This window comes from Lytechinus pictus, chromosome 9, assembly GCF_037042905.1.
Source record: "Lytechinus pictus isolate F3 Inbred chromosome 9, Lp3.0, whole genome shotgun sequence".
Classification (NCBI taxonomy): Eukaryota; Metazoa; Echinodermata; class Echinoidea; order Temnopleuroida; family Toxopneustidae; genus Lytechinus; species Lytechinus pictus.
Genome location: NC_087253.1, coordinates 24,881,371 through 24,909,340, shown reverse-complemented (window position 1 = coordinate 24,909,340; position 27,970 = coordinate 24,881,371). Strand labels below are relative to the sequence as shown.

At 37.0% G+C, this 27,970-nt stretch overlaps 1 protein-coding gene across 1 annotated transcript; it reads right to left on the bottom strand.

The window, feature by feature from the left end:
* Window positions 1–692: 692 nt before the first annotated feature.
* On the bottom strand, window positions 693–26,341 carry LOC129268093 (fatty acyl-CoA reductase 1-like). Its single transcript, XM_064104348.1, has 11 exons — window positions 26,214–26,341; window positions 20,421–20,664; window positions 11,025–11,246; window positions 9,872–10,047; window positions 7,916–7,988; window positions 7,259–7,365; window positions 5,579–5,756; window positions 3,992–4,036; window positions 3,115–3,233; window positions 1,164–1,234; window positions 693–879 (listed from the first exon to the last, which is right to left on the bottom strand). The coding sequence occupies exons 3-11, from the start codon at window positions 11,217–11,219 to the stop codon at window positions 797–799; spliced, it is 1,047 nt and encodes a 348-aa protein (XP_063960418.1). The 5' UTR covers window positions 11,220–11,246; window positions 20,421–20,664; window positions 26,214–26,341; the 3' UTR covers window positions 693–796.
* Window positions 26,342–27,970: the final 1,629 nt, after the last annotated feature.

Below are 27,970 nucleotides of genomic sequence, written 5' to 3'. Positions count from 1 at the left end.
CTCCACTTCTTCACCACTTTTTGTTTTTCTCTCTACCTCACTCAATTTTCTCTTTCTATTTGGAGGACATACTCCCTCTCTCCCTCTCTCTCTTTCCATTACTCTCATTTCTCTCTCTCTTCTTCTCTCTCCCTCCTCCCTTTTGCTTATTTCTCTCTTTCTCAAACTTTTATTTATGAGATACATCTTTTAATTGGAGATAAGTTTTGACGTAGAATACTTTAATTACGTTTTTATTCATTTGCTTTGTTATATTTGTATATTCTACTTCATGAATTTTTGTAAATTGACCCTTTCAGCTAGTGCTGCTGGTCAATTTTTATGTGCATATATACCAATAAATAAAAAGGTTGAAGTTTAATCATTCAATTAGTATGTGGAATTTATAGCGGAGCAATTGTCACTGGAGCAAATGTTACGGAAATGCCTTTTATACTGAGTCTAATAGTAATGTACGAGCATGATTTGGTGATGCTTTCTCAACTGGACGCAACTGGGAATATAAATATGACTCTAAGTCTAAGTCACACCTAAATCTTTGTGAAACACCCCCAGATCTTTTGAATAAAAATGTATGAAAAACAAAGAAAATGAGAAGAAAATTTGGTTTTTTTTTCCTAGGCAAGTTATTGCTTCCATCACAGTGAAGAATGTTTTTCTTGTAAAGGCCTGTGCCGCCTTTTTTTTTTTTTGGGGGGGGGGGATAAAAAAAGTAAAGATAGGAAATTGATAGTGCAACACAAGTTTGTTTAGATGGATGTTTGGTTGCAATGTGATGTACACATCACTGGCCTACTTACCAAAATTTGGTGAAACTACATTTTGGCCGTCTGAAGACATTTTCCAAGGGTGTTCTGTTGTACAGTTCTGAAACGAGTTCTGTGGGGCAAATAAAAAAAGTCAGGCTGTAAGTCATTGTGATCTCTCAGCCACTTTGCACTGAGTATTTATGTCTAGTTTTGATATTCTTTCAAATGCAAAATGTTGCCCGACACCCTCAACATGGACGTGGATCACAAATCATATTATTCACAGCAGTTCTTGTTTAGAAATACATCTTTATACTGCTAAACTTACTTAATGCCTGGTATATTGTATACCATCAAATCTCTGTATTCTGGAAAAAAAAAAATCAAAAAATTTGTAATTTTCTTTCTACTTACTAGGCTGGTCTCCTATTAATTGAGGATTGGTAGGACTGGTGACCAAGTTGTAGATTGGTATGGTGGCAGGTCTGTGTATAATATAAACACAGGAATCGGGTTACCAGTCTTTATTCATTGTACTATAGAACATTGTTTGAATTAACAGGACTGGTGACCAAGTAATAGACTGAGATGGTGGCAGGTCTGTGTATAATAAAAACATATGATTGGGTTACCAGTCTTTATTTATTGTACTATAGAACATTGTTCGAATTAACAGGACTGGTGACCAAGTAATAGACCGAGATGGTGGCAGGTCTGTGTATAATATAAACATATGAATTGGGTAACCAGTCTTTATTTATTGTACTATAGAACATTCTTTGGATTAACAGGACTGGTGACCAAGTTATAGACTGAGATGGTGGCAGGCCTGTGTATAATATAAACATATGAATTGGGTTACCAGTCTATAAAATTCATTCTGCTATAGAACCCAAGCTCTGAATAAATGAATCAGGGCAGATTTGTGTATTTATGACTATATTAGTGCATTCATGAATACATTGGTGTAATTCATAATTTACAGATATATTTAGGGTTTATAACTTTCAGGCTAAAGGAAGACACGTTTAATTACTTTGAAAAATGTTCTGTTCATTAAAATGTTAAGTTCTATTTATTATTTTTGTCTTCAAGTTAATAATTCTTTTGGTAACCCGTGTTGTGTGGCGGCGTAGAAACTGAACGGTGTTGGGAGGTAAAGGGCGCTTTCCATTGAGCATTGTGGCCCAGTGGGAATGGGTTTGAATCCCAGCCATGGTGTAATTTCCTTCAGCAAGAAATTTATCCACATTGTGCTGCACTCAACCCGGGTGAGGTGAATGGGTACCCAGCAGGATTAATTCCTTGAATGCACTGAGGGCTAAAAGGCAGCTCAAGCTAAAGCCGGGGTAATAACAATAAACAATGAGCCTCGGAATAGAATATTTCTAGATAGATGGCGCTATATAAATGCCTATTATTATTGCCTCGCTTGTCCTGGTACGGTCGAAGAAAATGGATATCCCTTTTAACAGCTGTTATCCAAGTTGACGACGAATGCCCACGGGTAGCTAATTTTATCCCGGGGCAACATGTCGGCTGGGTTATTGACTGATAACATAAGAGGGGATGTCTGTACCAATTTCACTCTTAACCATTTGATCCCTGTATTATTTGTACATATCGACCACATTTGGAAACTCCCGTAATTCGAGCCCCAGCGGCATCTTCTCCCCGTAGGTGCCGAGCCAGCTGAAGTTGTTTAGGTTCTTGTAAACCTAGTCTACCAACACAACTTTGTCTGTTTTACCCTCAAATCACTGCTTTGACTAAAGTCAGATTTATCAATAGCTTCCTCACAATCAGCAGGTGACTCACTGCGTATTACGCCATCTATTACTGCACGTTTCCACACAAGCCTCCGAAGTAGAGTAGTATATTTTGGCCATTTTTTATGCAAAAACCTTCCGAAATGAAGACCAATCTTGACTGAAATTAACGACTGAATATCCCTATACACACACTAGAAGGATGACGTCATTATTAAAAGATGACCTTTACTGACCGTACAGAAATGTTCTTAGCGCTAACAGAGCCCCTGTTACAACCGGTAATGTGGCAGCTATGCCTAATGTTACAACAATGCATTACTTACACATTTACAGAAATGTTTTGATTTAACAATCCGAGAGATGTGACTGGGCTTACTGTAAGCGCTCTGTTAGGCTAACAATGTTTCTGTGCGGTCGGCACTGACATTTAGAACCCATGTTTTTCAAGTCACGTGGCTTCAGGCCAGTATTCCGGCCTATCGGGTATTTGCAAGTTCTCTGTGAGGTCGGTATTCCGGCCTATCGGGTTCAAAGGGTTAAACACATTGACGATCATATCGAGGGGGGGGCAAATTCAAATTCCATGCACTTACTTATAGACACCTGTATGCCACGTTGCACCTATCATGGCATTCACTACGAAGTCAACAGGAGAAAAATCCACAATGGCTTCCGCATTGCCGATCATCATTCTCAACAAGCCTTTGCCCACCTACAAGGGATAGATAAAATGGTTAAAGATAAATGCCAGTTACAATTGAGATTCCAAAATGGGTTTGTACAGAATCTAATAAAATGGCCACTCAAGCTAAAGATAAATGCCAGTTGAAGTAACGATTCCAAAATAGGTTTGTACAGACTATAATAAACTGATCACCAAGTGTCTGTAGGTATAAATGAAAAATATGTACCGAAGGATTCTCAAAGGAATTGTGTAATTGCTGAGAAGTTGAGAAAATATTGGGTCTTTTTCCAAGCAATAATATTACATAGTGTCCCACCTGTGCTTATCTGTGTTGGTGATCTTCAGTGTAATTGTTTTTCAGATTATATTTCATTATTTTGCACAGTTTATTCACTACAGTGAATGTTTTACTGCAACATAGATATTGGATGATACAGTAATAATTAACCTCTGTTTTATGAACTTTCTCATGAGATTCTCACTTATTAAAAACCCCATGAATATCAGGGTATCCACATCTCCACAAAGCATACAGTGAGCTTGAATGACATTAATGCTCAAAATTAAAAAAATCAGAAATAGCCAATATGAGAGGCAGCAAAAAGTCATCTTGGTGAATTCTATTTTCACAAAACCCAAAGCTGACATACTTTTATGGTAAATTAACCTCATAAATTGCTTAATCCATTAACTAATCATATATTACATATTTTTTAAATTTGCATTAATTCCTTAAGAGGTACCAGGGCAGAAAAATTCTTTCAAGAATCATTTTGTTTACTCACAGCAATAAAGAGTCCACTTGGACCGTTGAAGTTATCGATCCATCCCTGAAAGATTACGAAGTAATGATAAAGCAAATCTTATGAAACAATCAGAGTCAAAACAAATAGATTGAAACAAAGGTCATGAGAATGAGAATGATTTCTCAAAGATTACATTCAGACCTGCCAACCTCTTGGAATGAAAAAGTGTATTTCGTAATAAAATGCGTGGCGTACTCGCTCGCACCGCTCAAACTGCATGCAAGCTAAAATGAGCACTGCTCTTGCAGATGAAATAAAAAACATTTAAACATGTGTATATCTTACCCTGGTTTTAACAAAAAGATTGAAAAAAACAAGTTACCTGAAATTAGATTGATCTAATAACCATATTTGTGCAAGTTTTATGAAATAGAGACATGTAGAGATGATTTTTCTCAACAAATTACGATTTTGTAAAAAAAAAGAGTATTTTTTAAAGAAAAAACGTAATGCCGTATTTTGGTTGCAAAAACGTACTAAATACGCCAAAAACGTACTGGTTGGCAGGTCCGTACATTGGGTGATTTAGAGTTCAGTGTTGATGTTGGAGGCACATTTTGGATTGTGTTTCCTAGTTCCAAAACCTATTCTGAGTTCACACAAATATTGACAGCTCAACACATAGGCCCGTATTCTGAAGTCGGGTTTAACTTAGACCATGGTCTAACTCTGTGCTAAAATTATGGGAAGCCAATCGTTTCAAAATTTTGTTTACAGTGAATGCTTTTCATGTTAACTGTGCTCTTCACTAACTATTTAATGGTGAAGACAATTGTCATACTTATCCTTCCCAGGAAGTTAATGTTTTGGGAGTCAAATGAGCTGATATATTGAACCTCTACGGTTAGAGATTTATGTAACAACTGGCTTTCCATAGTTAAACCACAACTTAAAACCAGAGTTTAAATTAAACCTGACTTCAGAATACGGGCCATAGTGAGTGACTTTTCAGGACCACCATCATTTTATGTTTGGTGTTATACTCATGTAAAAATTGACCTAACATCAACACCAAGAGGTAAACACTGAACTTAGAATCACCCATTGCCACTTGGTCTACGCCTAACGGCCCATATTCTGAAGTCAGGTTTAATTCAAGCTCAGGTCTAAAGTTGTGGTTTAACTATGGAAAGCCAGGTGTTACACAGATTCTTGACAACTAAGTTACCCATAGTTTATGAAGCAGGCTCTCGGTGTCATACACATTTAAAATTTCTTTCAGTCTTACAGCCCATCTTTAGTTTTGGTAGTTTATTTTGTTGTTTCTAAAAGACCTTTTCAGGCATGGTATGGGCTGAAAAATTAATGATATAATCTTTGTAGGTAGCCTTCTAATATCCAATTACTAAATATGTAAAGTAAGTGCTCAAATGGCTATTTTGAATAAAAATAGATTTAAATTCAAATCCCAATGGCTTGAAAAAATATGTTCAAATTCTAAAGAATAAAAAAGCCATTCAATGACTATTATGCTTTTGTAAGATTCAATGATACTCTCATATCGTTCACATTACTGAACCTTTACCAAAACTTGAGACAGGCTTTAACTCTTGAAACTTCACTTACGGGGAAAGGTTCTTTCCATGATGCTCCGACGATGGACGGTCTTGTGATGCAAATTGGCAACCCCTTACCCTCCTCTTTAACGACATACTCTGCCAGAGCCTTCGTGAAGGTGTATGTGTTTGGTCTCTTGCCCAGTAGCATGGGGGTTAATTCCTGGATTATATCTTCTGACATCCATCTAAAAACACAAGGATAACTCTCATGTTATCTTGGTTGTTATGATGCAATCATGATCAAACCGAAAACGAGTAAACTGACATCATCAAAATACAATTTGTTATAACAAGAGGGGAGGTGTAAATTCAAAGGTTACTAGCTTGTCTAGCTTGGCTCCTAGCTGACTGGGCTCCCTCTGGGAATGACAACCCTAGCTTGCATCCATACGGGCTGTGAAGGGGGGAACCCTGTTTCAGTCCCAGGAGCAAGTGGCTTCGGCCCCTGGCTATATATTTGGTTTGGGTTGACTGCTCATTCCATCGAATTACTATTGTCATGTTATCAAATTTTGGTTTATTATGTGACAGTCATGGACCACTTTTCATCATTTATGATCGCAACGTCAGGCCAACAGATCAATCTAAAAAAAAAAAAAAAAAAACTTATAAATGCAATTATGCTTCCTTAGAAATCGTCTTTTTTTAATGAGAAATGCCAACTTATTTGTGTGTCCAGGGTCAGTATTAATGATTGGCATTTAAATGAAAATGAAGCAGGATGCAAATCAAATGTACCCTGCAATGAATGAAGTATCCAAAAGGGTTGACTTACCCTACTTCATAAGAGTTGACTTACCCTACGGCATAAGGGTTGACTTACCCTACGACATAACGGTTGACTTACCCTATGGCATAAGGGTTGACTTACCCTATTTCATAAGAGTTGACTTACCCTACGGCATAAGGGTTGACTTACCCTACGACATAAAGGTTGACTTACCCTACGGCATAAGGGTTGACTTACCCTACTTCATAAGAGTTGACTTACCCTACGGCATAAGGGTTGACTTACCCTACGGCATAAGGGTTGACTTACCCTACGGCATAAGGGTTGACTTACCCTACGGCATAAGGGTTGACTTACCCTACGACATAACGGTTGACTTACCCTATGGCATAAGGGTTGACTTACCCTACGGCATAAGGGTTGACTTACCCTATGGCATAAGGGTTGACTTACCCTACGACATAACGGTTGACTTACCCTATGGCATAAGGGTTGACTTACCCTACGGCATAAAGGTTGACTTACCCTATGGCATAAGGGTTGACTTACACTACGGCATAAGGGCTGACTTACCCTACAGCATAAGGGTTGACTTACCCTACGGCATAAGGGTTGACTTACCCTACGACATAACGGTTGACTTACCCTATGGCATAAGGGTTGACTTACCCTACGGCATAAGGGTTGACTTACCCTATGGCATAAGGGTTGACTTACCCTACGACATAAGGGTTGACTTACCCTACGGCATAAGGGTTGACTTACCCTACTTCATAAGAGTTGACTTACCCTACGGCATAAGGGTTGACTTACCCTACGACATAACGGTTGACTTACCCTATGGCATAAGGGTTGACTTACCCTACGGCATAAAGGTTGACTTACCCTATGGCATAAGGGTTGACTTACCCTATGGCATAAGGGTTGACTTACCCTACGGCATAAAGGTTGACTTACCCTACAGCATCCAAGATCTTGTATGGGTCGACAGGAGGAGGGTAAAAAACCTCCTCTATCTTTGTTCTGTCGCAGTAAGCATATGCTGTTGATACATGTTGAAACACCTGTAAAAAGGGGATATATTGAATTGAATGAAATTTATTTGTTGGGAGAAATCGCTTTCAAAGTCTGACATACTCGTAATTATGGAGCAAGGCATGTATAAGGTAAGATTTTTAAGTAGGCATATCGGAAGATGGCATTTCAAGCTTCTCATTCTTCTATATCTTCTCTTGGCACCAATCAGAGTTTGGTGACTATTTTTACCACAGCAGCTCTTCCCCAAAATCATAATAAAAAATCCCTCTTTTTTTCTCCTTTTTAAAAATCTAAATCTTTTTTCTTTTATATTCTTTCTTTGCACTTTCTCTTGTTATTATTTAGTTATTTGGGTTTTAATTTGAATATTTTCCCACATTATAAGAAAAGTCTTATCTCCAGGCTTAAACAATAAATATCGCAGCAAAGACATTTTAAGAGATCACCCCTCCCTAACCCCCTCACATTTTTTTTCTCAAACTTTGCAATTATTAGCAGCAGTTATGACTTTGCATTCAAAAGATCTTCTTTTACAAATATCTAAAGAAATTCAATTTCATACTTTTTTTGACTTACCAGTAATTTTTTCATGCCTCTGCTCAGTTCCAGAATTTTTCTTGTTCCTTGTACATTCATGTGGAGGGCAAGTCTGGAAACAAACGCAGAAATAATTTGGGTTTAAATAACTCTGCATGCATCTCGACGTATGAAGTCTCTATTTTCTTCATCATGATCATTTTTTTTTGTAACAAAGCAGCTGTTAACTACAATTGCAATTTCACTCAAGCTGTTCTTATTGGTCATGACTCAAAGCTCCCCATGGATTTCAATTAAGCTATTAAAAATGACGTTGATATCTATCACAAAAATTCATAATAGCCGCTCCAGTACTCTCCTGGCCTGACAAGTTACTAACATTCAGTCTTCATGATATTTCACATGCGGGTTGGACCCGACAATATCCAAACCAAGCGGAGGGATGAGAACAGAGAGAGAGAGAGAGAGATGTAAACAAAATTTGATTTCCCCTGGGTGGTGTTTCACAAAGATTTGAGTATGACTTAAAGTCGTACTTATATGTCTAGTTGCATGCAATATAAAAGGCTGCATTGGTCAGATCATGCGAAGAGGACGCACTTTACTACGTATTGATCAATAAGATTGGGAGTTGCATATCATGTATGCGTCGGTATTAAATGTGACTCTAAGTCAAATTACTTTGAAGAAAAAATGAAATGAACTTAAAAGAGGGTAGGGGCTATTTTATCTCCGCGACATTGATTTCCTCAATATTTCTAGGTGAATTAACTCCAAATGTTGACATGAAAATGAAAAAAATTGTATATCTATTGAGAACAACAACTTATTCCTGTACAACCAGGAAGTATTTCATAAGACTGTTCTTGACTAATATTGTCTTTGACATGATGCTTGAAAAGATGCGATATAGACTTCGAAAAAAGATGAGAGTATTGTTATTTTTGTTAAAAAGAAATCTCTGTAAAGACGCGCAAGCGTATTTGAAAGCGCATTTCTAATTGGATATTGATTAAAAAATAGGTCTGTCTTAACATGAAGATAAAATTGTTCTCAGAATACCAATTCGGAGAGATTTTAAGGGTACTGTATCTCACTGATTTTAACAGAGATAAAATATTTTATTTTATCTGGTGGGTGTTTCATAAAGCTGTTCGTAAGTTAAGAGCGACTTTAAAAACGACTGGTGATCATTTCTTGTGGTCAAGAGTATATACCAAAATGTTCATTGGCGATGGTTTAGCGCGTAAGAAAGGATCACCAGTCGTTCTTAAAGTCGCTCTTAACTTACGAACAGCTTTATGAAACGGACCCCTGGGATAAAATGGATCTCAGCATACCACCCCTGGGCCCAGTCTTACAAAGAGTTACAATTGATCCGATCAACCTAAAATATATGGAAATCCACCAATGTCATAATTTTTTCTCCACGAAATTTGAACAATGCCCTTTGTACAGAAAGAGAAGCACACTGAATTTTCAAGAAAACAATGGATGCATGATTATTTGTCATATCTAGAAAATATTTTGAACAAACATGTATTTGAGATATGTAGACATTGCTGGCTTTCCATAGTTACGATTGATTGGATCAATCGTAACTCTTTGTAAGACGGGCCCTGGAAAACCCCCATTCCCTGCAGTGTTAAAGCTTTATATTCAATGTTGCAGAAAGTATACCCTGAAAATAAAACAAATAATGTTTTGCTTGCAAAAGTGTATGAACTGAAATGCAGTAGAAGAGGTGAAGGTACATTATACATTTAGGCAGTGGTGGATCAAGGGGGTGGGGCACATCCGGCCTGTGATTACCTTTTTCTTTCCTGGTTTTTTTTTAGCTTGTCAAATTTTTTGTGGACGAAATGACCTTTAATTTTTGGTGAAAACTGTTTTTTTTTCTTTTTTGCTTGTCAAATTTTTCTTGGGGAAACGTGCCCCCTCCTCCCCTCCTTTTTGGAAAATCCTGGATCCGCCCCTGCATTTAGGCATACTTACGATAGCTTTTCATCAAATCTAACGGTGGCTGCCATGTGAAACACAAGCTCTGTCTCCTCCTGAAGTGTCCTAATGTCTTCTTCTTTTAACCCTAGGTCGGAGTCCATCAGGTCGCTCTCAATTGGGATAAGCTTTGACTGGAAGTTTGGCTGCGCTTCCCGGACTTTGTCAAACAACTGTCGATTAGGAAAAAATATCAATTAGGTCGAACGTCTATAAGTCGAACATTCACCCAAGGTGAAGCAATTTTTTTTAGACCAGCTCCCGGTCTTACATGCTTCTTCAAAATATTTTCCTGATAAAATATGAAGTATATTATTTATAAATCCATCGTTTTCATGAAAATTCAGTGTGCTTCTCTTTGTTGAAAAAGGAATTTGTCGAAATTTTTTAAATAAAAAAAATTGAAGGCATAGATTGATATCCATATAGTTGAGGTTGATTGGATCAATTGTAACTATTTGTAAGACCGGCCCAGATATATATCAAAGATGTGGTATCATTATATAATACCTCTTCCAAGTCAAATTTCTCAGAACAAAAGCAAGGCCCTGACTCATAGAGAGTTACAATTGATCTGACCAACTTCAAATATATGGAAATCCATCAACATCATATTTTTTTCTACAGGGAATTCGCATGTCCTTTGTAAAAAAAAAAAACCACTAAATAAAAAAAACATGACAAATGAAAGAATATACATCAAATTAAAAAAATATTCTAAACAAACATGTTCTTAAGATATTGACATTGCTCTATTGCTCTCAACAATATTCTATTTTACTGCCAATGTCCAATTCACTTCAGTCTTTGAATGCAAATCATATTTTTATCAGACACCTTGAGGCGCAATAGCTCAGTCTGTAGAGCGGGGGATTTGGAATCTGGTGACCCGGGATCGATTCCCACTTGGTGCGCTAGTGCCCTTTGGCAAGGCATTAATCCTCATTACCAGGTCCCTCGGAGAGGACCTTAAGCCACCGGTCCTCTGATTGTTTGCTTACAACAAGCATTAATGCTTTCTTTATAGCAATCAGTTAAAAAAATCACCCCATCTACCATTTACCAACACAATTGAATTTTAAATTTATCTACCAGCCAAACAAATAGGCCGATGAAAACAATACAAATACAAATTCAAAATCTAACTCACTATTCCGGAAGTGATTTCCTCAATACGGGCGGATGCCTTTATGCCTGATTTTGTTCTTACGAGGAGGAAGATTTTCAATATATCCGGGCAGCACCGGAGGAGTTTCTCCAACATCACCTTGCCGATGAAACCAGTGGCGCCGGTGATCATCAGGGTCTTGCCGGCGTAGAAGTCGCTGACAGAGCAATACCCCATGATAGAGGGAGTGTTACTACTCTGCTTCTGAAAAGAAAAATAAAGGATGGTGTGTTATAATTTTAGAAAACTAAATAAATTTAGTTAGGAACACCTAAAGTCTCACGACTAAAGAAACATGGAGGCAGCGTAGCTCAGTCGTTTAGAGCGCATGTTTCGGATAAGATCGTAGATCTCAACATGAGGGGTTCGAGTCCCGCTCATGCCGAAAAGCGTCTAACAAAAAATCTGATGCTATAGCGTTGTGTTAGCGTGCCTCACCACTGTATTCAGTGCAGGTGTGAATGCAGTTGGAAAACACTCCGTCCATCGGAAAGGACACAGATGTTGGTTCCGTGTATAGGAGAGTCACAACCTATGCACGTTAAAACCAATACACTATTCGTCAAAGAGTAGGGTGTTCACCCGGTGTATTGCACCTGCCGGCCCCCAGTACTACAATACTGCAAGAATCTTCAGGATTGAAGGAGGCAGTCAGTGTAGGTTGAAGAAGAAGAAGATAAAAGGATGACATATCATTTGCTCTGAGCTTTATTTCGTCAAAGATGTAAGGTTAGGGTTAGGTTAATTGCATTAGGGTTTTATGTTAGGTTTGCATTAGGGTTTTATGTTAGGTTTGCATTAGGGTTTTATGTTGGGTTTAGGGTTAGGTTTGTTGGAAATTTGCAGCGGAACAATCCCTATTTCAGCCAAAACTTGAAAACCAAAGAGAGGAGCAACAGTTGTCATTCTGTTTTAATTAAAAATGGTTCATAGAAACTTCAATCGCAGCATAAAGCCGAATTACAAACAAATTTCAAAAATATAAAAGTTTGAAATAAAAAAGATATACCGGTAACATAGTGTACACTGTAAGAAACAAACCATTATACGACAAAGGGCAATTCCATGGTAACGGAATTACAAATCAGAGAATTTTGGCTGTTATTTTTGCTCACAGCATCCAGATATCTCAATGTTTTCCCATTTTCTAAACTTAATACTATGCATGGCCACTTGTGCTATATTCTGAACCAAGATTTTTAGAAAACCCCTCACACGTTCAAATGTGAATGACGGATGTGTGCTATGGTAACGGAATTACCAGAGAAATGAGTCACTTTGCAACCCAAAGTTTAGTAAAAGTTTCTCTGAAATCTACAACACACTAGCTCCAAGCTAATGTCTGATTCAATTGATTATAATGTCAACTTTATTTTGAAAGTAATTTATTCACAAATATCATCAACAAATTTTCGTGATTGATCTTTCTTTTGGGGAAGTACATGGTAACGGAATTACACATAATGGTAACGGAATTACGCCTCTGACATTTGAGAAGGAAAATGTTATTTTTAGGCATTTATGACTGAAGAAATGCCTCAATAAAGCTTGTTTATTTATTCTTCTCTAATACTTAACACAAACTAAGTACTTTACATCTATAGTATCAAATAAAATACAAGTATATAGTATGTAATAAGTGGCTCTACCATAAATAAACAGAATTTTACAAAATATCAGGGATCAGTGGTAATTAAATTTTTGTTCATTTTCAACTTCAGGGGTATTAGGACTTACTAGCCAATTTTTGCCTCCTGTATCAGAAATTTTACAAAAGCTGAGGACAGCATGTGATCAGATCTGCATATTTAGTCAAAAAATTGTGTAGATGGTAGTTTAAGATATTCTAAAGTCTTTAAATATTCAAAAGAAACATAGCTGTACATACAATTGGCATCTTAAAACAGTTAAACTGAAAACTTTCTATTTGGTTGTTCAATAAATGTACTAAAAACGAGAAACAATGCTCAAACCACATGAAAATAGTGTTGACATTTGCATTTTGAAAGAATGTTGTGGACAACTATTAAAGCAATAAATTAGTTCTTCATTAGTGCACCAATTAATCTAATTTTCTTTAAAGGTAAGGATTCATTTACTGTCTATATGTGGCTCACTGAGGACTGCAAATATAGCAGATCTGTTTATAAAGTCAATATCAACTTCTGGACAGATATATTTCCCAGATGTGACACTCAGAAACTGCAATGATTTGATGATCATAAGTCATATTCATGACCTGAGGTGGTTTTCTTAGGCCATGATTTTTTATTTGATCTCTATTTTAAAATTTTATCTTTCATATAAAATATGAAAATTTATCAGAGATGAATTTTTATCTTCCGTATCTAAAGATATGTGACAAAGCAGTGCCAAGGATGTAGACATGTCAATCGCGTATCCAACCATTGCATCACAGATGATGTGCCTGCGCCAATGTTCCTTTGAAGAAAAAAAAAAGAACTTCAAATTGGGTGGAGGCTATTCTCTCTATCCATTTTCGATTTCAGCAATATTTCTAGGTCAATTCGCTCAAAACCTTGAAATAAAAATAAAGGAAAAATAATAAATTATTTAATGAGAGTACTACTCCAACATTATTCTTGTAGATTAAAGAAATATTTCAAATAATTTTATTGACTAATATTATCTTTAAAATGAAATGAGGTAGGAAATGTGAAATTGACTTCTAAAATAAAGTATTTTTCATTTTTTTCAATTAAATCCCTGTAAGCACATAATTTGATTGATGCAATCTCACTCATTTGCTGAACCTCATGGCAGAAAGGCTTTTCATTGGTTGAATGAGATAGTGCTATAAAAAACAGCATTTTTCATTGGAAATTGCTTCATAAATAGACATGTGTCACAGAGATAAAACGGAGATAAAATGGTTATTAGAATACCATTTTGGAAAGAACTTTAGGTTATTTTATTATATCACTTATTTTAATAGAAATAAAATATTTTATTTTATCTCAGACAAATGTATCTCAGAATACTACCAATGTCTATTTGAATTTCTTTCACAGCAGAATGCTGTATACATTTCTACCCATTTCCAATAGTTTGTCTTCTGTTATGTTTCTGTTCTCAGATATTTTGTTATTGATGACACTGTTGGTCTCAACATTATCACCATCCTCTCCTTAGAGGAGTGTTCATTCTGTGTATCATCCTTACTTAAGGGGACCGTTGTTACTCACTTACTCCATCCATGAAGTACTGATTATTGGATGATGCTGACTTTGCATGTTCCTGAACATCCATTGCATAGGGGTGGAGAACAGTATTGGTTTGGTGCTAATTAAGACATATTGAATATCTATGTCAAAATCCACCATACTTTCGGAATGTCATCTGTATCAAGATTTAGTATGTTTTGGGCATGTGGCCCTTGCAACATCTGCAAATTATGGATCTCACTTCAACCTTTTCCACTCATTACTTTTTACTGCTCGTTACACTGTTCGCCAATGCCAGAGTCTGGTCCCTCACCATGGCTTGTTGCAAAGAATTTCCAATCTTCCGATGCAAGGAGAGTTACACATAAGATATCGCTTAAATTATTCGGCAATTCCATCTGAAAAATATAGCTACTTCTTTGAAACATAGAAATACTCCAAGCCATCCCAGAATTTTTTTTACTGAAAAGTTCACTACAGACTGCCGAGGGTGAGTTTATCAGAGGGCAGAGGCACTTACAAAAGAATTAAATGCCATTCTTTTCCAAGGCACACACAAGGAACATGGTCACTCCGTGATTGTGCGTCCAGTATTTTGGATCTCATTAGAACTGGTTCTTGGCAGTGCCATTTTTGGCAAAACCAATCTGGATGACAATTTTGTTTAGATCATCCTGCATATTATAATCCTTCTTCTCCTCCACCCCAAGAAGTGATTGCCCATTTATCATTTGTAAGGCATTCACCTACATTGTATGCTCCATATACTTTATTAATGCCAATTTACATTATCTTGCCTTTATTCTGAATGTTATACTGAATGGGAGCTTGCTGTCAAGTAAATTTGTATAATCTCATCTTGATTTGGAGTGTAATTACTAATCAGAAGGCTTATAATGTTCATAACTATGAACTACGCTAAGATATCAACATGCTAATGGAACAAAATGGGCTAACGCACACCCCTTAAAAGATATGATAATGGTAATTCCGTTCCCATGTAATTCCGTTACCAGAGTTACACAAATGATATTTAAAAAAAATGTTGCTAAGCCTTTAGTAAGTCACATGAAATCAGAGAATTCAGAATTATATAAAATTCAAGTAAGGATTTAGTTCATAGGAAAAACTTTTTCAGTTATTGGTAACGGAATTACATCCATTTTTGTAGTAGATTGAAAAATTTTCTCTGAGAAGGGATTAGCAAAAATTGGGGGGGGGGGGGGAATAGCGAATAGGAGAAAGAGACAAAAAAAGAAGCGAGAGGATGATGAGAAGGAAAAAGAAAAAAAGAGAAACAAGGACAAAAGAAGAAAGAGAAAATGAAAGGAGAGAGGTGAGGAGAAGGAGAAGGGGGAGGAGGAAGAGGAGAAGGAGGACGAGGAGCTAGGAGGAGGAAGCAGAAAAGAATAAGGGAAAAGGGAGAGAAAGAGAAAAAGGAAAAGGGGACAAAGGATTCAGGGAAGGTGTGACAGGAAGTGTCAAAGAATCAACATGTTACATAATAATAATACCAACATGCTTATATAGCGCATATCACTGCCAAATGCGTCCCTATGCGCTTAATTGGATATTATTACCCTGGCTTTAGCCTCGCAGCCTTTTACAGCACGTTGGCATTTCAAGGAATAGTTTCCTGTACCCATTTACCTCACCTGGGTCGAGTGCAGCACAATGTGGATAAATTTCTTGCAGAAGGAAATTATGCCATGGCTGGGATTCGAACCCATGACCCTCTGTTTCAAAGTCCGAAGACTAATCCACTGGGCCACAACGCTCCACGTGTAATTATTTTGTACTAACAAAAAACAACTTCACATTCATGGGCAAGCACTACCTACAGATATTCGGTACAGCAATGGGCACCCGGATGGCTCCTTCATTCGCCTGTCTCTTCATGACCAAGCTGGAACAGCAGATGTTAGATTCAGCCCCCTGTCGCCCATGGATTTGGTGGCATTACATAGACGACATTTTTTTCATCTGGACCAGGGATGAAGATAGCCTCCATACATTCATTGACCACATCAATTCCTTCCACAGGACCATCAAATTCACTTCTGATTTCTCCCAACAGGAAACCCACTTCCTTGATGTCACAGTCCAGAAAAAGCCTAACGGTATCACCACTACCCTATACACTAAACCCACAGATACCCACCAGTACCTCCACTCATCCAGCTGCCACCCCCGTCACTGCAAAACCGGCATCGCTTAAAGTCAAGCCCTCAGACTTCGCCGTATCTGCTCCGAGGACCCTGATTTTTCCTTCCATGCCAGGAATTTGCAGAAACATCTCTGTGCCAGGGGCCACGGGGCCAGGGCAGTCCAACTGGCAATTAACAAAGTTCGTTCTCTCCCCAGATCTGAAGTTCTCAAACCTAAAAGTGACAAGGAGACCACCGACAGAATACCGCTTGTGACCACCTTCCATCCCAATCTACCCCCTCTCCGCAAAATCCTGTTTGATAACCACCACATTTTACACACTTCTGATCGTCTCCAACAGGCCGTTCCCGATACTCCCCTTCTAGCATACCGACGCCCACTGAATCTTAGGGACCTCATTGTTCGTGCTGAAGTGCCTTCCCTCACTAACCATTCTTCTCCCATACAGCATGGCACCTTCAAATGCACCAGCAACAGGTGCATCATATGTGAAATACACCTTCACGAGGGCGACACTTTCACCAGCAACTCTACCAGCCTGTCTCACCAAATCAAGGGCAACATCACATGCACTACCACTAATGTTGTATATCTCATCACTTGCAGAGTTTGTAGGGTACAATACATAGGGGAAACCAAGACCACACTCAAGAAACGATTCTACGGGCACAGATCCACCGTCAACACAGCAAAGCTGGACACTCCAGTTGGCCGCCATTTTAACCTCCCCAACCACTCCATCACTGACATGATGCTACAGGGCATCGAATCTTTAGGTACCCGACTTCGCACCAACCAACCTCATGGCCTGAACATCCAAGAGGGGAACGACTGATTATTCTTTCCTATCCACTTTCAATTTATATATACATATAATTTTTCCCCTCAGCTCTTTTGAATAGTTACATTATAGTTTCTTCCTCTACTTTCTCCCATATCTCATACAAGCTCAGCTCCAATTTTCCTTCCTTATTCAGGTGATATAATAATTATTATATATATTTTTTTTCTCCACTCACCTCTTTTAGATTTACCACATTTGCTTATTTACATGTATACTATGGTTTCTTCATAATACACCCCCTCTCTTCTATATTTGCTTTTACCTTTTTAGGCAATTTGCTTCCTCTTTTTCACATATACAGGTTTTTTTTTTTTCCCCTACTATATAGTCTAATGGGTTTTTTTTCCCGTCACACCTAGCGGATTACAATATCAGTTACACCATATGTGTATTTATATTTTTTCATATACATTTCTTTTTTGGATATATTTATATACATATCACTTATAGATACATATTTACACTTACCTTCTTCTCTTAGTTTGTTTTATTCTTTATCATATATACTTATATGCAGGGTGCGACATAAGCGCTTGCCCGATTGCCCGGGGCAAGTAAAAGTTAGAGTCGGGCAAGTGTTTTGAAGTAAAAGCAAAAACTAATTGCCCGAATCGTGCAAGCAAAATTCTCATATAGAAATTATATTTTAGAAAGATTCCCCATATTTCACCATCAAAAATATAGAAAAGAAAAAGAGAGAAAAAAAGCCATATCATTAATTTCTTTCAAAAAAGTTTATAAGTCATGATTCGAATTGCAAAATTTGCGCCATTTTCTGCAATAAACACACAGCTCAGACATGTACACACACACACACACAAACAGTCTAGCATACCTAGCTAGCTAGCGCCTATTCCATGCAGCCCATGGTTTCTATGGTGCTGCACGAACGAAATTTGCTCTGGAAGAAATCTCCCACAGAACTGTCAAACTTCAAATCTCTTACCAATGAAAACTCTTGTAATGTCCACATTTCCTAAAAATTGGGGTAGCTCTATAATTTTTAAGCAGTAAAAGGAGAAATTTTCACTTCTGTTATGCTTCAAAAAGATCGGGTTTCGAATGATGTCTAGTATCGCGCACACTGAAATACATTGTTTGACAGTCCCACATATGCATTTGTGTGTATGTTGATAAACGTGGTTTCTTTCGTAACTATTTTTTTTTAGCCAAGGAAATTGATAAATTTTCTTCTTTACTTATGACTGGATAGTCTGAGCTTTCTTCCTTACTGTTTTCTTTCTTTCTGCCTATCTTTTCTTTTCAATCTTTCCTTTTGAATCTCTCTTTATTTCTTTAAATTTCCTTCCTTCTTTCGTTCATTTTTTCTGTTACTATAGCTGTCTTTCTTTTTGTCATTCTTTTCTTTCTATCTTTTTTTCTTTCTTCCTTTCATCCAACCTTTGTTTACCTCTTTCTTTAATCCTTCCTTCTTTTTCCCCTTCCTTTCATTCTTTCTTACTGTCTTTCTTCCGTCCATCCATTCTTTACCTTCTCTTCCTTTCTTTTTTTTTCTTCCTTACTTTCTTCATCCCTTTCATTCTTTCTTTCCTTTCTTTATTTCTTTCTTTCATTCCTTCCTTTCTTTTTGTCTTTCGTTCTTTCTTTCTCCTTCCTTCCTTTCAGTTTCTTTCTGATTTTCTTCATTTCTGTCTTTTGATCTTTTTTTTTTTCCATCCACCCTTTCTTTTTTTCCTTATTTTTCCTGTCTGCCTTGCTTCATCTCTTTCCTTCATTCCTTCCTTCATTTCTTTCTGTCTTTCGTTATATCTTTCTTTTCTTTTTTTCCTTCCTTCCATCTATCCTTTTACCTTTTCTTTCTCAAGTTCCTTTCTCTCGCTTTTTTCTTTTCCTTCCTTCCATCTTTTACCTTTTCTTTTTTCTTCCTTTCTTTCCTTTTACCTTTTTTCTTTTTTTTTTTTATTCGTTCCTTTCTTTCCTTTCTTTCTCTTCCCCTCAGTTTTTTTATATATTTTTTTCCTTACCTTTTTCTTTCCTTCCTTCTTTCTTCTTTCTTTCCTTCTTTCTTTCTGATTTTCTTTATTTCTGTCTTTCGTTCTTTCTTTTATTTTCCATCCATCCTTTTCTTTCTTCCTTATTTTTTTTCTTTCTGCCTTCCTTCATCTCTTTCCTTCATTCCTTTCTTCATTTCTTTCTGTCTTTCATTCTATCTTTCTTTTCTTTTTTTTTCCTTCCTTCCATCTATCCTTTCTTTTTTCTTTCCTTTCTCTTTTTTTCTTTCTTTCCCTTTCTCTTCCTTCCATCCATCCTTTACCTTTTCCTTTCTTTCCTTTTACCTTTTTTCTTTCTTTATTCGTTCCTTTCTTTCCTTCTTTCCTTTCTTTCTTTCCTCAGTTTTTTTTTCTTCCCTTCTTTTTTCTTTCCTTCCTTCTTTCCCTTCTTTCTTTCTTTCTTCTTTTTTTTCTTTCTTCCTTTCTTTATTTCTTCCTCCTTTCTGTCTTTCTTCTTATTTTTTTCTTTCATTCTCTCCCCCACTCTTAATTTCTTTTTTTTTCTCTGGTTATTTTCAGTGAATTCCCCTTTTTTATTGTGCGTCCTAGTCCCCTCCAAAATATATGAGATTAGGAAATAGATTAAAGAGCATATTGACCATATATTTTGTCACTATGTACAAGATAAAAATCATTTTTAAAAAGAAATACAAGGTACATGTACATCAGTAGTCATGTTGAAAAATATATTAAAGCCGTCAATGGTATGGTATGTAAAACAGTAAGCCTATAACTTGTTTTAAAGCAATAAAACTTTATTTTGAAGGATTTATTCGGGCAAGTGAAATCTATATTCGGGCAAGTATTTTCCAACTATTTGAAAATTTACTTGCCCGACTGGGCAAGTGCTTCAAAAAAGTTATGTAGCACCCTGAATTATGTCTTTTGCACATTATCAGTTGTTCCCCATTCTTTTCCTTTTTTTCCCCCACTCTTATGCACCAGCTTAATATGCCTTTCTTTGTAACCTGTTTGACCCACCTCTCACTAATTCTCTTGTTATTCATCTCTTCCTCATACCCTCTATCACTGTTTTGTTCCAGATCCTATTTGATGTTGCCTGCCTCATTATCTTAATCCCTCTTGGCTTGAGGTCTTTTACTGGCCTTACTTACACTAACTTCCCTTTGTGTCTGCCTACTCCTTTTCTTTCATCCCCTTCACTAACCTGATTGGTCTTCTCTACTCACTAATGCCCTTTTTGTCTCCTTGTTTCTAGTGTTGCTGTAGCTTGTCTGTGGTCTATATTATGGTTGTTCCACTTTATATGTTTGTCATTTTGCCTCCGACGAAGATTCTGCTAGGATCGAAAGCTTAGGCCCCTATTGACTTTCTAATTATTTTGTCAGTAGAACTTGCAGATCGACTCCTCGAAATAATGAAATTGCTGGAGACCAGTAGCCAGGAGGCTCCTAATGAGTAAAAATCATATACCGGTACTAACGTATGCTTACTCTCCATGGAGCCAGGGATTGCGTCCCATTCATGTGCATGTACCGCGTTTTCTTTGTCTTTTGCCAAGACTACAGCACGCATATCGCGATATGCGTGCTGTAGTCTTGGTAAAAAACAAAGAAAACAAGATGACGTCTTTTCATAATATTTGTCTCGTTTTTTTAATGAATTCTTGTTTAAAAGTGAAAGCAATATCGTAAAACTTTCGGAAATGAAGTTGTATCCCATTTACATGATTTAGGGCTAGATCTTTTAGAAGTAAAGTAGAAATCTCGGGGGTGTAAGTTTAAGTTTTTTTTGTGGTACACGCACATGAATGGGATGCAATCCCTGGGCCTGGCTCCAAACAAAAGGGGAAAAATTAAATTAAGCACTTACCTCGATTATATGGATGAAGGTCTATCGTGACACAGAATCCTGACATCGAGGCACAAACTGGACCCTCAAAAAACTGAAAAGTTAGACCTCTATGTCACGTTCGTTTTCGGTATCGATCGGCCATTTTGTTTTCAATTTTGAAAGAAGGAGAAGGAACAAGACAGAACTTTTCCTGTTTTTGAGAATTTGAGTGTCCAGTTTGTGCCTCGATGTCAAGATTCTTGGTCACGATAGACCTTCATATCAATATAATCTATGTCACATTCGTTTTCGGTATCGATCGGCCATTTTATTTTCAATTTTGAAAGGAGAATGAACGAGACAGAACTTTTCCTTTTTTTTTGAGAACTTGAGTGTCCAGTTTGTGCCTCGATGTCAGGATTCTGTGTCACGATAGACCTTAGACAGCTGGCAGCCGTCTGTTTCGAGGAGTTTTTAAACATTTTTTTTCTTTCTCCTCGTACACAGACGGCTCGCTATCGTGCAGCCACCATTAGGGGACTTACAATGCAAAATCCCCCTGACGGGGCTCATTGATTTTTGTCTTTATTTCATAAAAACATTGAAAAAGAATTGTACCAAAATAGAGATTATTATTCCGTTTTGGCCTGAAATGCACAAAAACGGGGGAAAATAAACTTAAATTTTGAGGGGAAAAAACAGTGACTTACTTCGGCTGTCGTGCAACTTCACTTCCTTGTTTTATCCGAACTTAAGTACATAAACATATGGCCATTGAATCCCCTGTACAGATCGCGCTAGAACTTCGGTCTCTGTATTTGGTGAGTGGAGCCAACAGATCGAGTTCAGCCGAACAACCAACATAAAACAGAGACCGAAGCTTTTGGTCTAGATAGACCTTCATATCCATATAATCGAGGTAAGTGCATAATTTATTTTTTCCCCTTTTATTTGGGGTGCTATTTCGACCCCATTTTGGAGAGTATAGTCACGTATTGTATTACCGGACACTATCATGATTCCGGATGCGCATATTACTGCGTTCGAAAACAATTTCGTATCGTAAGACTTCCGCAATTCAATTTCACAGAGCAATACATAGAACAAGATTGCAAAAACAAGGCGGAAAAATCCAACTTTTACCTTATTTATCTTTAAAATGACAGAAAATGCTTAAAATATCATATAACATAGTTTTGCATTAACAATTGATATATTTTCTAACGGAAATATGGGCCTGATTTGCCGAATTTCAATCTCGTCCGCTCCTTCGATCGAATGTTCAGGTGAGGTGTATTGCGGGTGATCGTCGTCAGCTAGTTCTCAAGGTACCCGTGCGCGAGGTTTACCGTGAGTAGAGCAGTCGACGATCGGCAGCGCAACTTGATGAGCATCATGATACGAACAAGCATAATTATATTGGAAAGTGCCATGGAACATGCAGCTAACAAAAAAAAAAAGTTATCAAACACGAATTTATTACCAACATCTGCTCAGATTCGATATAAAAAAAGCAAACAAAAACTTAGAATATGAATATACTCATGATATGAAATAAGAAAAAATCACACAAATTTGTTCTTACATCATTATAATAATCAAGGCTCAAGGATATCTTTACCCGTCCGCGGGCCCGTCCAGAATCATGATGTAATTTTTCGCGCACGAAAATTATTGTTTTTCGTGGAGGGGTATGCGGCAAGTGCGATGCAAAGAAAATGTGTTTTGGTAAGAAAATTTAATCTTTCAGAAAGGCTAATTTGAAGAGAAGATTAAACTTTGGAAAAAATGGATTTGTTTTGGATTAAACGCCATACAATTATTATAACGTTTGTTTTAAATTATCTATTTCAAAGATACCATAGCAAATTTGTCTACACGTCAATTTACAGCAGTGCGCTATCTTCAGCATCAGATTTTTCACGTTCATGAATTAACGGAGGTGTTGCAGTTCGTCACCTTTTATGTCCAAAATTCAGCAATGTTCATTTGTGTCCCGTCATAGAAGTATGTTTCGTAGATTAATCAGATAATAAGGGAGATAATGTGTTGATTATATAATTATGTCGGGGAGCTTCGGGGAGCGTAGCGCAAGGCCCATTCTTGAAGACGTGAAATCCAAGACACAGAGTGGAACTGGTTCAGCGCATTGTAGATTCTTTCTGGCAACTGTGGACAAGGGATGTCTTGCCACTGTTAGCTCCAAGAAGGAAGTGGAATGTTCATCGACGCAATGTCTGCGTTGGGGATGTAGTAATGCTTGCCGACATGAACTCTGTACGCAGCAAGTGGACAATCGCTCGCGTGATTGAAGTTTACCCAGGTGACGACGGTAAAGTGCGGAATGTGAAAGCAAAGACTATGAACTCTGAATATCGTCGTCCAGTAACCAAGTTAGCAGTAATCTACCCTGTTGAGGGATACGAAGATTAGTACCTAAGGATTGTAAGTTTTGAAACAATTTATCTGTAGCGCGAATTTGGCTGTTTTTTTGTTTCAATTTGTAATGAGGACAACCCCCTCATTGGGCGGGGAGGATGTTTTGGTAAGAAAATTTAATCTTTCAGAAAGGCTAATTTGAAGAGAAGATTAAACTTTGGAAAAAATGGATTTGTTTTGGATTAAACGCCATACAATTATTATAACGTTTGTTTTAAATTATCTATTTCAAAGATACCATAGCAAATTTGTCTACACGTCAATTTACAGCAGTGCGCTATCTTCAGCATCAGATTTTTCACGTTCATGAATTAACGGAGGTGTTGCAGTTCGTCACCTTTTATGTCCAAAATTCAGCAATGTTCATTTGTGTCCCGTCATAGAAGTAAGTTTCGTAGATTAATCAGATAATAAGGGAGATAATGTGTTGATTATATAATTATGTCAAGAAAGTCAAAGAGAGATATTGACGAAAAACAGACGTAAAAATTCATTATAAATGTACACGTGAAAAGAGGTTGAAGTTAGTAGACAATTTTGACTCGAAATGCTCGTGTTAAATCTGATCACAATTGTCTTAGATGCACATAACTGAGATTTGTGTTATAAGGTAAAAGATACAAGATGTCTAAATTCTGAATATTTAATTAATGAAAGGCTTCAGTTGAAAGCTTTGTTTAGTTTTTTGGGAGCAATTAGTGATGTTGGAAAATGTGAATATGAACATTTCCAGGAAGTTCAGTTCAGTTGGATTTATAATCTTAGCAAGAGCATGAAAATATAAGACTTCTTTTAGTGAGAATGAAGAGACAAAAGATGTAGGTTTAATTTCATATTACAAAGTTTGGATTGATGTATTTTGAAGCATCTATGCTTAAGACAAGTTGCTCATTGTGAGGTGAAAGTGCATAAATTTATATAGATCTATAGAAAATGAGACAAAAACATGGTCATGAGTCTGATACATGAACGTTTGGTGAACTCATGAAGTGTATTTTAAAAGAGTAGAAAATAAGTTTCTGACAAAACTAGTTTTAGTTCATGAATAATTGCATATACATTTAATTTAGAGAAAAGCAGTTTTAAAAGCTATTAGGGATTTGTTTTGGCATAGTTGGACTCAACTATGCGTTGATGGCGCCCTGCCAAAATTGGGCAATGAATTTTTTCTACCTTTTGTATAAGGAGTGATTTTGATAGAAAATCATATTGTCTGCTACATTCAGACTTTCAGTTGGTTTATATTAGTCTTAATCCATGCTTATAGTATAAACAATGAAAGCCAATCTTGGTCAGAATATTTAGTAATACTTTGATGGACAAATGTAAATGCATCAAGACCAGGTTACACACGATATTCATTTTTAAGTGCATGTTTTAATTCAGGATGAGATGACTCAAAATATGCTGTTTTTTATCATTTCAGATTGAATAAAATCTACAAATCAACACTGTAGAAATATCTCAATTCCATGGTTCACATCTCGGCTTGTTCTGTACTATCCAAAATGGTTGGTAAATTTATAAAATAATTTTATCATATTCATGATTTTCATAATATTTGGAATAGCAAGTTTGAATTTTTCTTGATCATGTTGATTGTATTTCCTCTAGTTGTCATTTTTAAAGCACTGAAATAAAGGTGTCCGGCAATAGGATACACTGCCAAAGTGCCATACCCCTCTCTCTGCCTAATAATAATATAAAGGACGAATCCTGGGGTGGTATTCTGAGATCCATTTTATCTCAGATAAAATAAAATATTTCATCTCCGTTAAAATCAGTGAGATAAAATACCCTTAAAATCTCTCCGAATTGGTATTCTGAGAACAATTTTATCTTCATTTTATCTCTGTAAGACACACCTATTTTTTAATCAATATCCAATTAGAAATGCGCTTTTATAGCTCTCTCATATCACTCAACCAATGAAAATCCATTCCGCCAGGAGGTGTGGCAAAGGAGTGAGATTGCGTCAATTTATTGACTTCAAATACGCTTGCAAAATACGCTTGCGCGTCTTTACAGAGATTTCTTTTTAAAAAATGACAATACTCTCATCTTTTTTTCGAAGTCTATATCACATCTTTTCAAGCATCATTTCAAAGACAATATTAGTCTAGAAAAGTTTTATGAAATACTTCCTGATTGTACAGGAATAACATTAAGGTATTATTCTCAATTAATATATAATTTTTCTTAATTTTCATGTCAACATTTGTAGTTAATTCACCAAGAAATAATGATGAAAGCAACGTCGCAGAGATAAAATAACCCCTACCCTCTTTTAAGTTTATTTTATTTTTTCTTCAAAGTAACATGGGCGCAAGCACATCATCCGCGTTGCATGGCCAGATACGCGATGGGTATGTCTACGCACGCAGGCACTCCTTTGTTGCGTATCAGACTGTAGTGTAGGGCCTAGATACGCAAGATAAAATTTATATGCAAGATAAAATTCAAAATTTTATCTGAGAGATAAAATGTCATCTCAGAATACCAATTTCATTTTAAGAGATAAAATAAAATATTTTAAAGATAAAATGACCTCAGAATAACGCCCCTGGGCTCCGACCCGCTTAGCCTTAGCCTTAGCGGGCCGGAGCTCCCTGGTACTGTGAGTGGTGTGGTGCCGATGACGGTGCGCGGTGCGGTGATATAATTCGCCCAAAAAGTTAACAAAATTCGCCCCCAGCCCGATTGCTAATGCTTTATTGCGGTCACTCACCAGAAAAGGAAACAAGAAAGCCTAAGATGACGAGGAAACACTATGAGTTAACAACTGACTCCAACCAAAATCCGTTTCTTTTGACTCCGGTCACGTCAGCTGAGGCTGAGCTAGCTCCCCTGTTTTACGCCGGTTTCGCAGACGTATTGTATTACATCACCGTACCATGATGAAGATCACACCACTGTGACTTTGGAAAGAACTCCGCCGACCGCGAGGCCGGCTGCTGGGCCGGCGGCCCGGAAATGGGCTGAGATCGTATATATCTCTATATATGTATAGAGCATAGAGATGTATATCTCTATGATGTAGAGATATCTCTATGGCTGAGATCGATAGCCATATGCATGAAAATAAGAAAATATATATCGAAAACTCTCATCCTTTACCTGGCCCTTTTACATCAATGCGGTACGTACATTAATTGATGCTTTAACTTTGCCTTGAGACAATAGATTTTTGTTTTCAATTCAAGTATTTAGAGAAAAGAACATGTGAGAACAAAATTATATTATACACAAAGAAAATATGAATAACAACAAAAACAAAAGTAAAAGTATCAACGTAACATAACCGGGACAAATAGTGGTAATAATGAAATAATGGTTGGCACGTCATGACCATGGAACTTAATTGACCGGGGCATGCACAAAAAACACCCATAAAAAGGCGTATATACCCAAGATAATTATATCACTCGTTAAAATGAAATTCTCAGTACTAGTTGGGTTTTTTTAATGATGGATCGATTTGTATGGCAAGCACAATTTAAGAATAAATAAAGATAGGAATCCTCATTTCATTAAAAAAAAAAAAACTAATTCAAACGAACGTGAACAAAGGTCACCGTGACAGATCAGAGCAAAGTCCTTCGATCTTCAATGAGTTGTCAACCTCCGTTCGGGGGGGGGGGGGGGCATATTGCTGTACACATATGCGCGACCAAATTATTTCCAAACACCTCCGAAACGAGTTTTTCTCTGTGTGCAAAATAACCCCCTAAACAATTTTCCGCGGGCTTTATATTTACACATTTTGGCCCCTAAACATGTTGTCGCCAGATGATGACCCCTATACAAAAGTCCCGGGCCCGAACACTTTCCAGAAACGAGGAAGAAAAAGCCCCAGAGGAAAAACATACCCTAAACTTTTTTGGGCTAGTCTAAAAAAAAGCTTTGGAAAACAAAAATACCCAAAATACGTTTGAGCCCGCGATTGACCATTGACCAGTTTTTTAAAACCACCTTTTTTTAAAAAATCGGTGTTTTTTATACCCTCAACGAGTGCACGAGTGGCCCGCGTCCAAAACTGAAAAAACACCCTTTTATATAAACGCGTTTTTTTGTCACGCATGTGTACAGCAATATTGACTGCCACCCCGGGCTGTCAACAACAACTGTAGTGGACACGGATCTCGATTAAAGAACAAGTCCATCCCAACAAAAAGTTGATTTGAATACAAACAGAAAAATCCAACAAGCATTACACTGAAAAATTCATCAAAATCGGATGTAAAATAAGAAAGTTATGATATTTTAAAGTTTCGCTTAAATTAATTAACAAAACAGATTATGCACAACCTGGTCGGTATGCAAATGAGGAGACCGATGACGTCATCCACTCACTATTTCATTTGTAACTTATTATATGAAATATGAAATATTCTAATTTTCTACTCATTTTCAAGTGAAACAATCATTGATTCCTCCCTGCAACATGTGGAATTAGCATTGTTTAATAAATGGTTCAGTCAACTT

Bases quoted from the DNA above. Each gene is read 5' to 3' on its own strand.
- LOC129268093 (XM_064104348.1), bottom strand. From the start codon at position 11,219: ATGGGGTATTGCTCTGTCAGCGACTTCTACGCCGGCAAGACCCTGATG. The intron at 7,989-9,871 runs GTAAGTATGCCT...GTTTGTTTCCAG, and splicing joins AGATTTGATGAAAAGCTATC to ACTTGCCCTCCACATGAATG. The intron at 4,037-5,578 runs GTAAGTGAAGTT...GTAATCTTTCAG, and splicing joins CATGGAAAGAACCTTTCCCC to GGATGGATCGATAACTTCAA.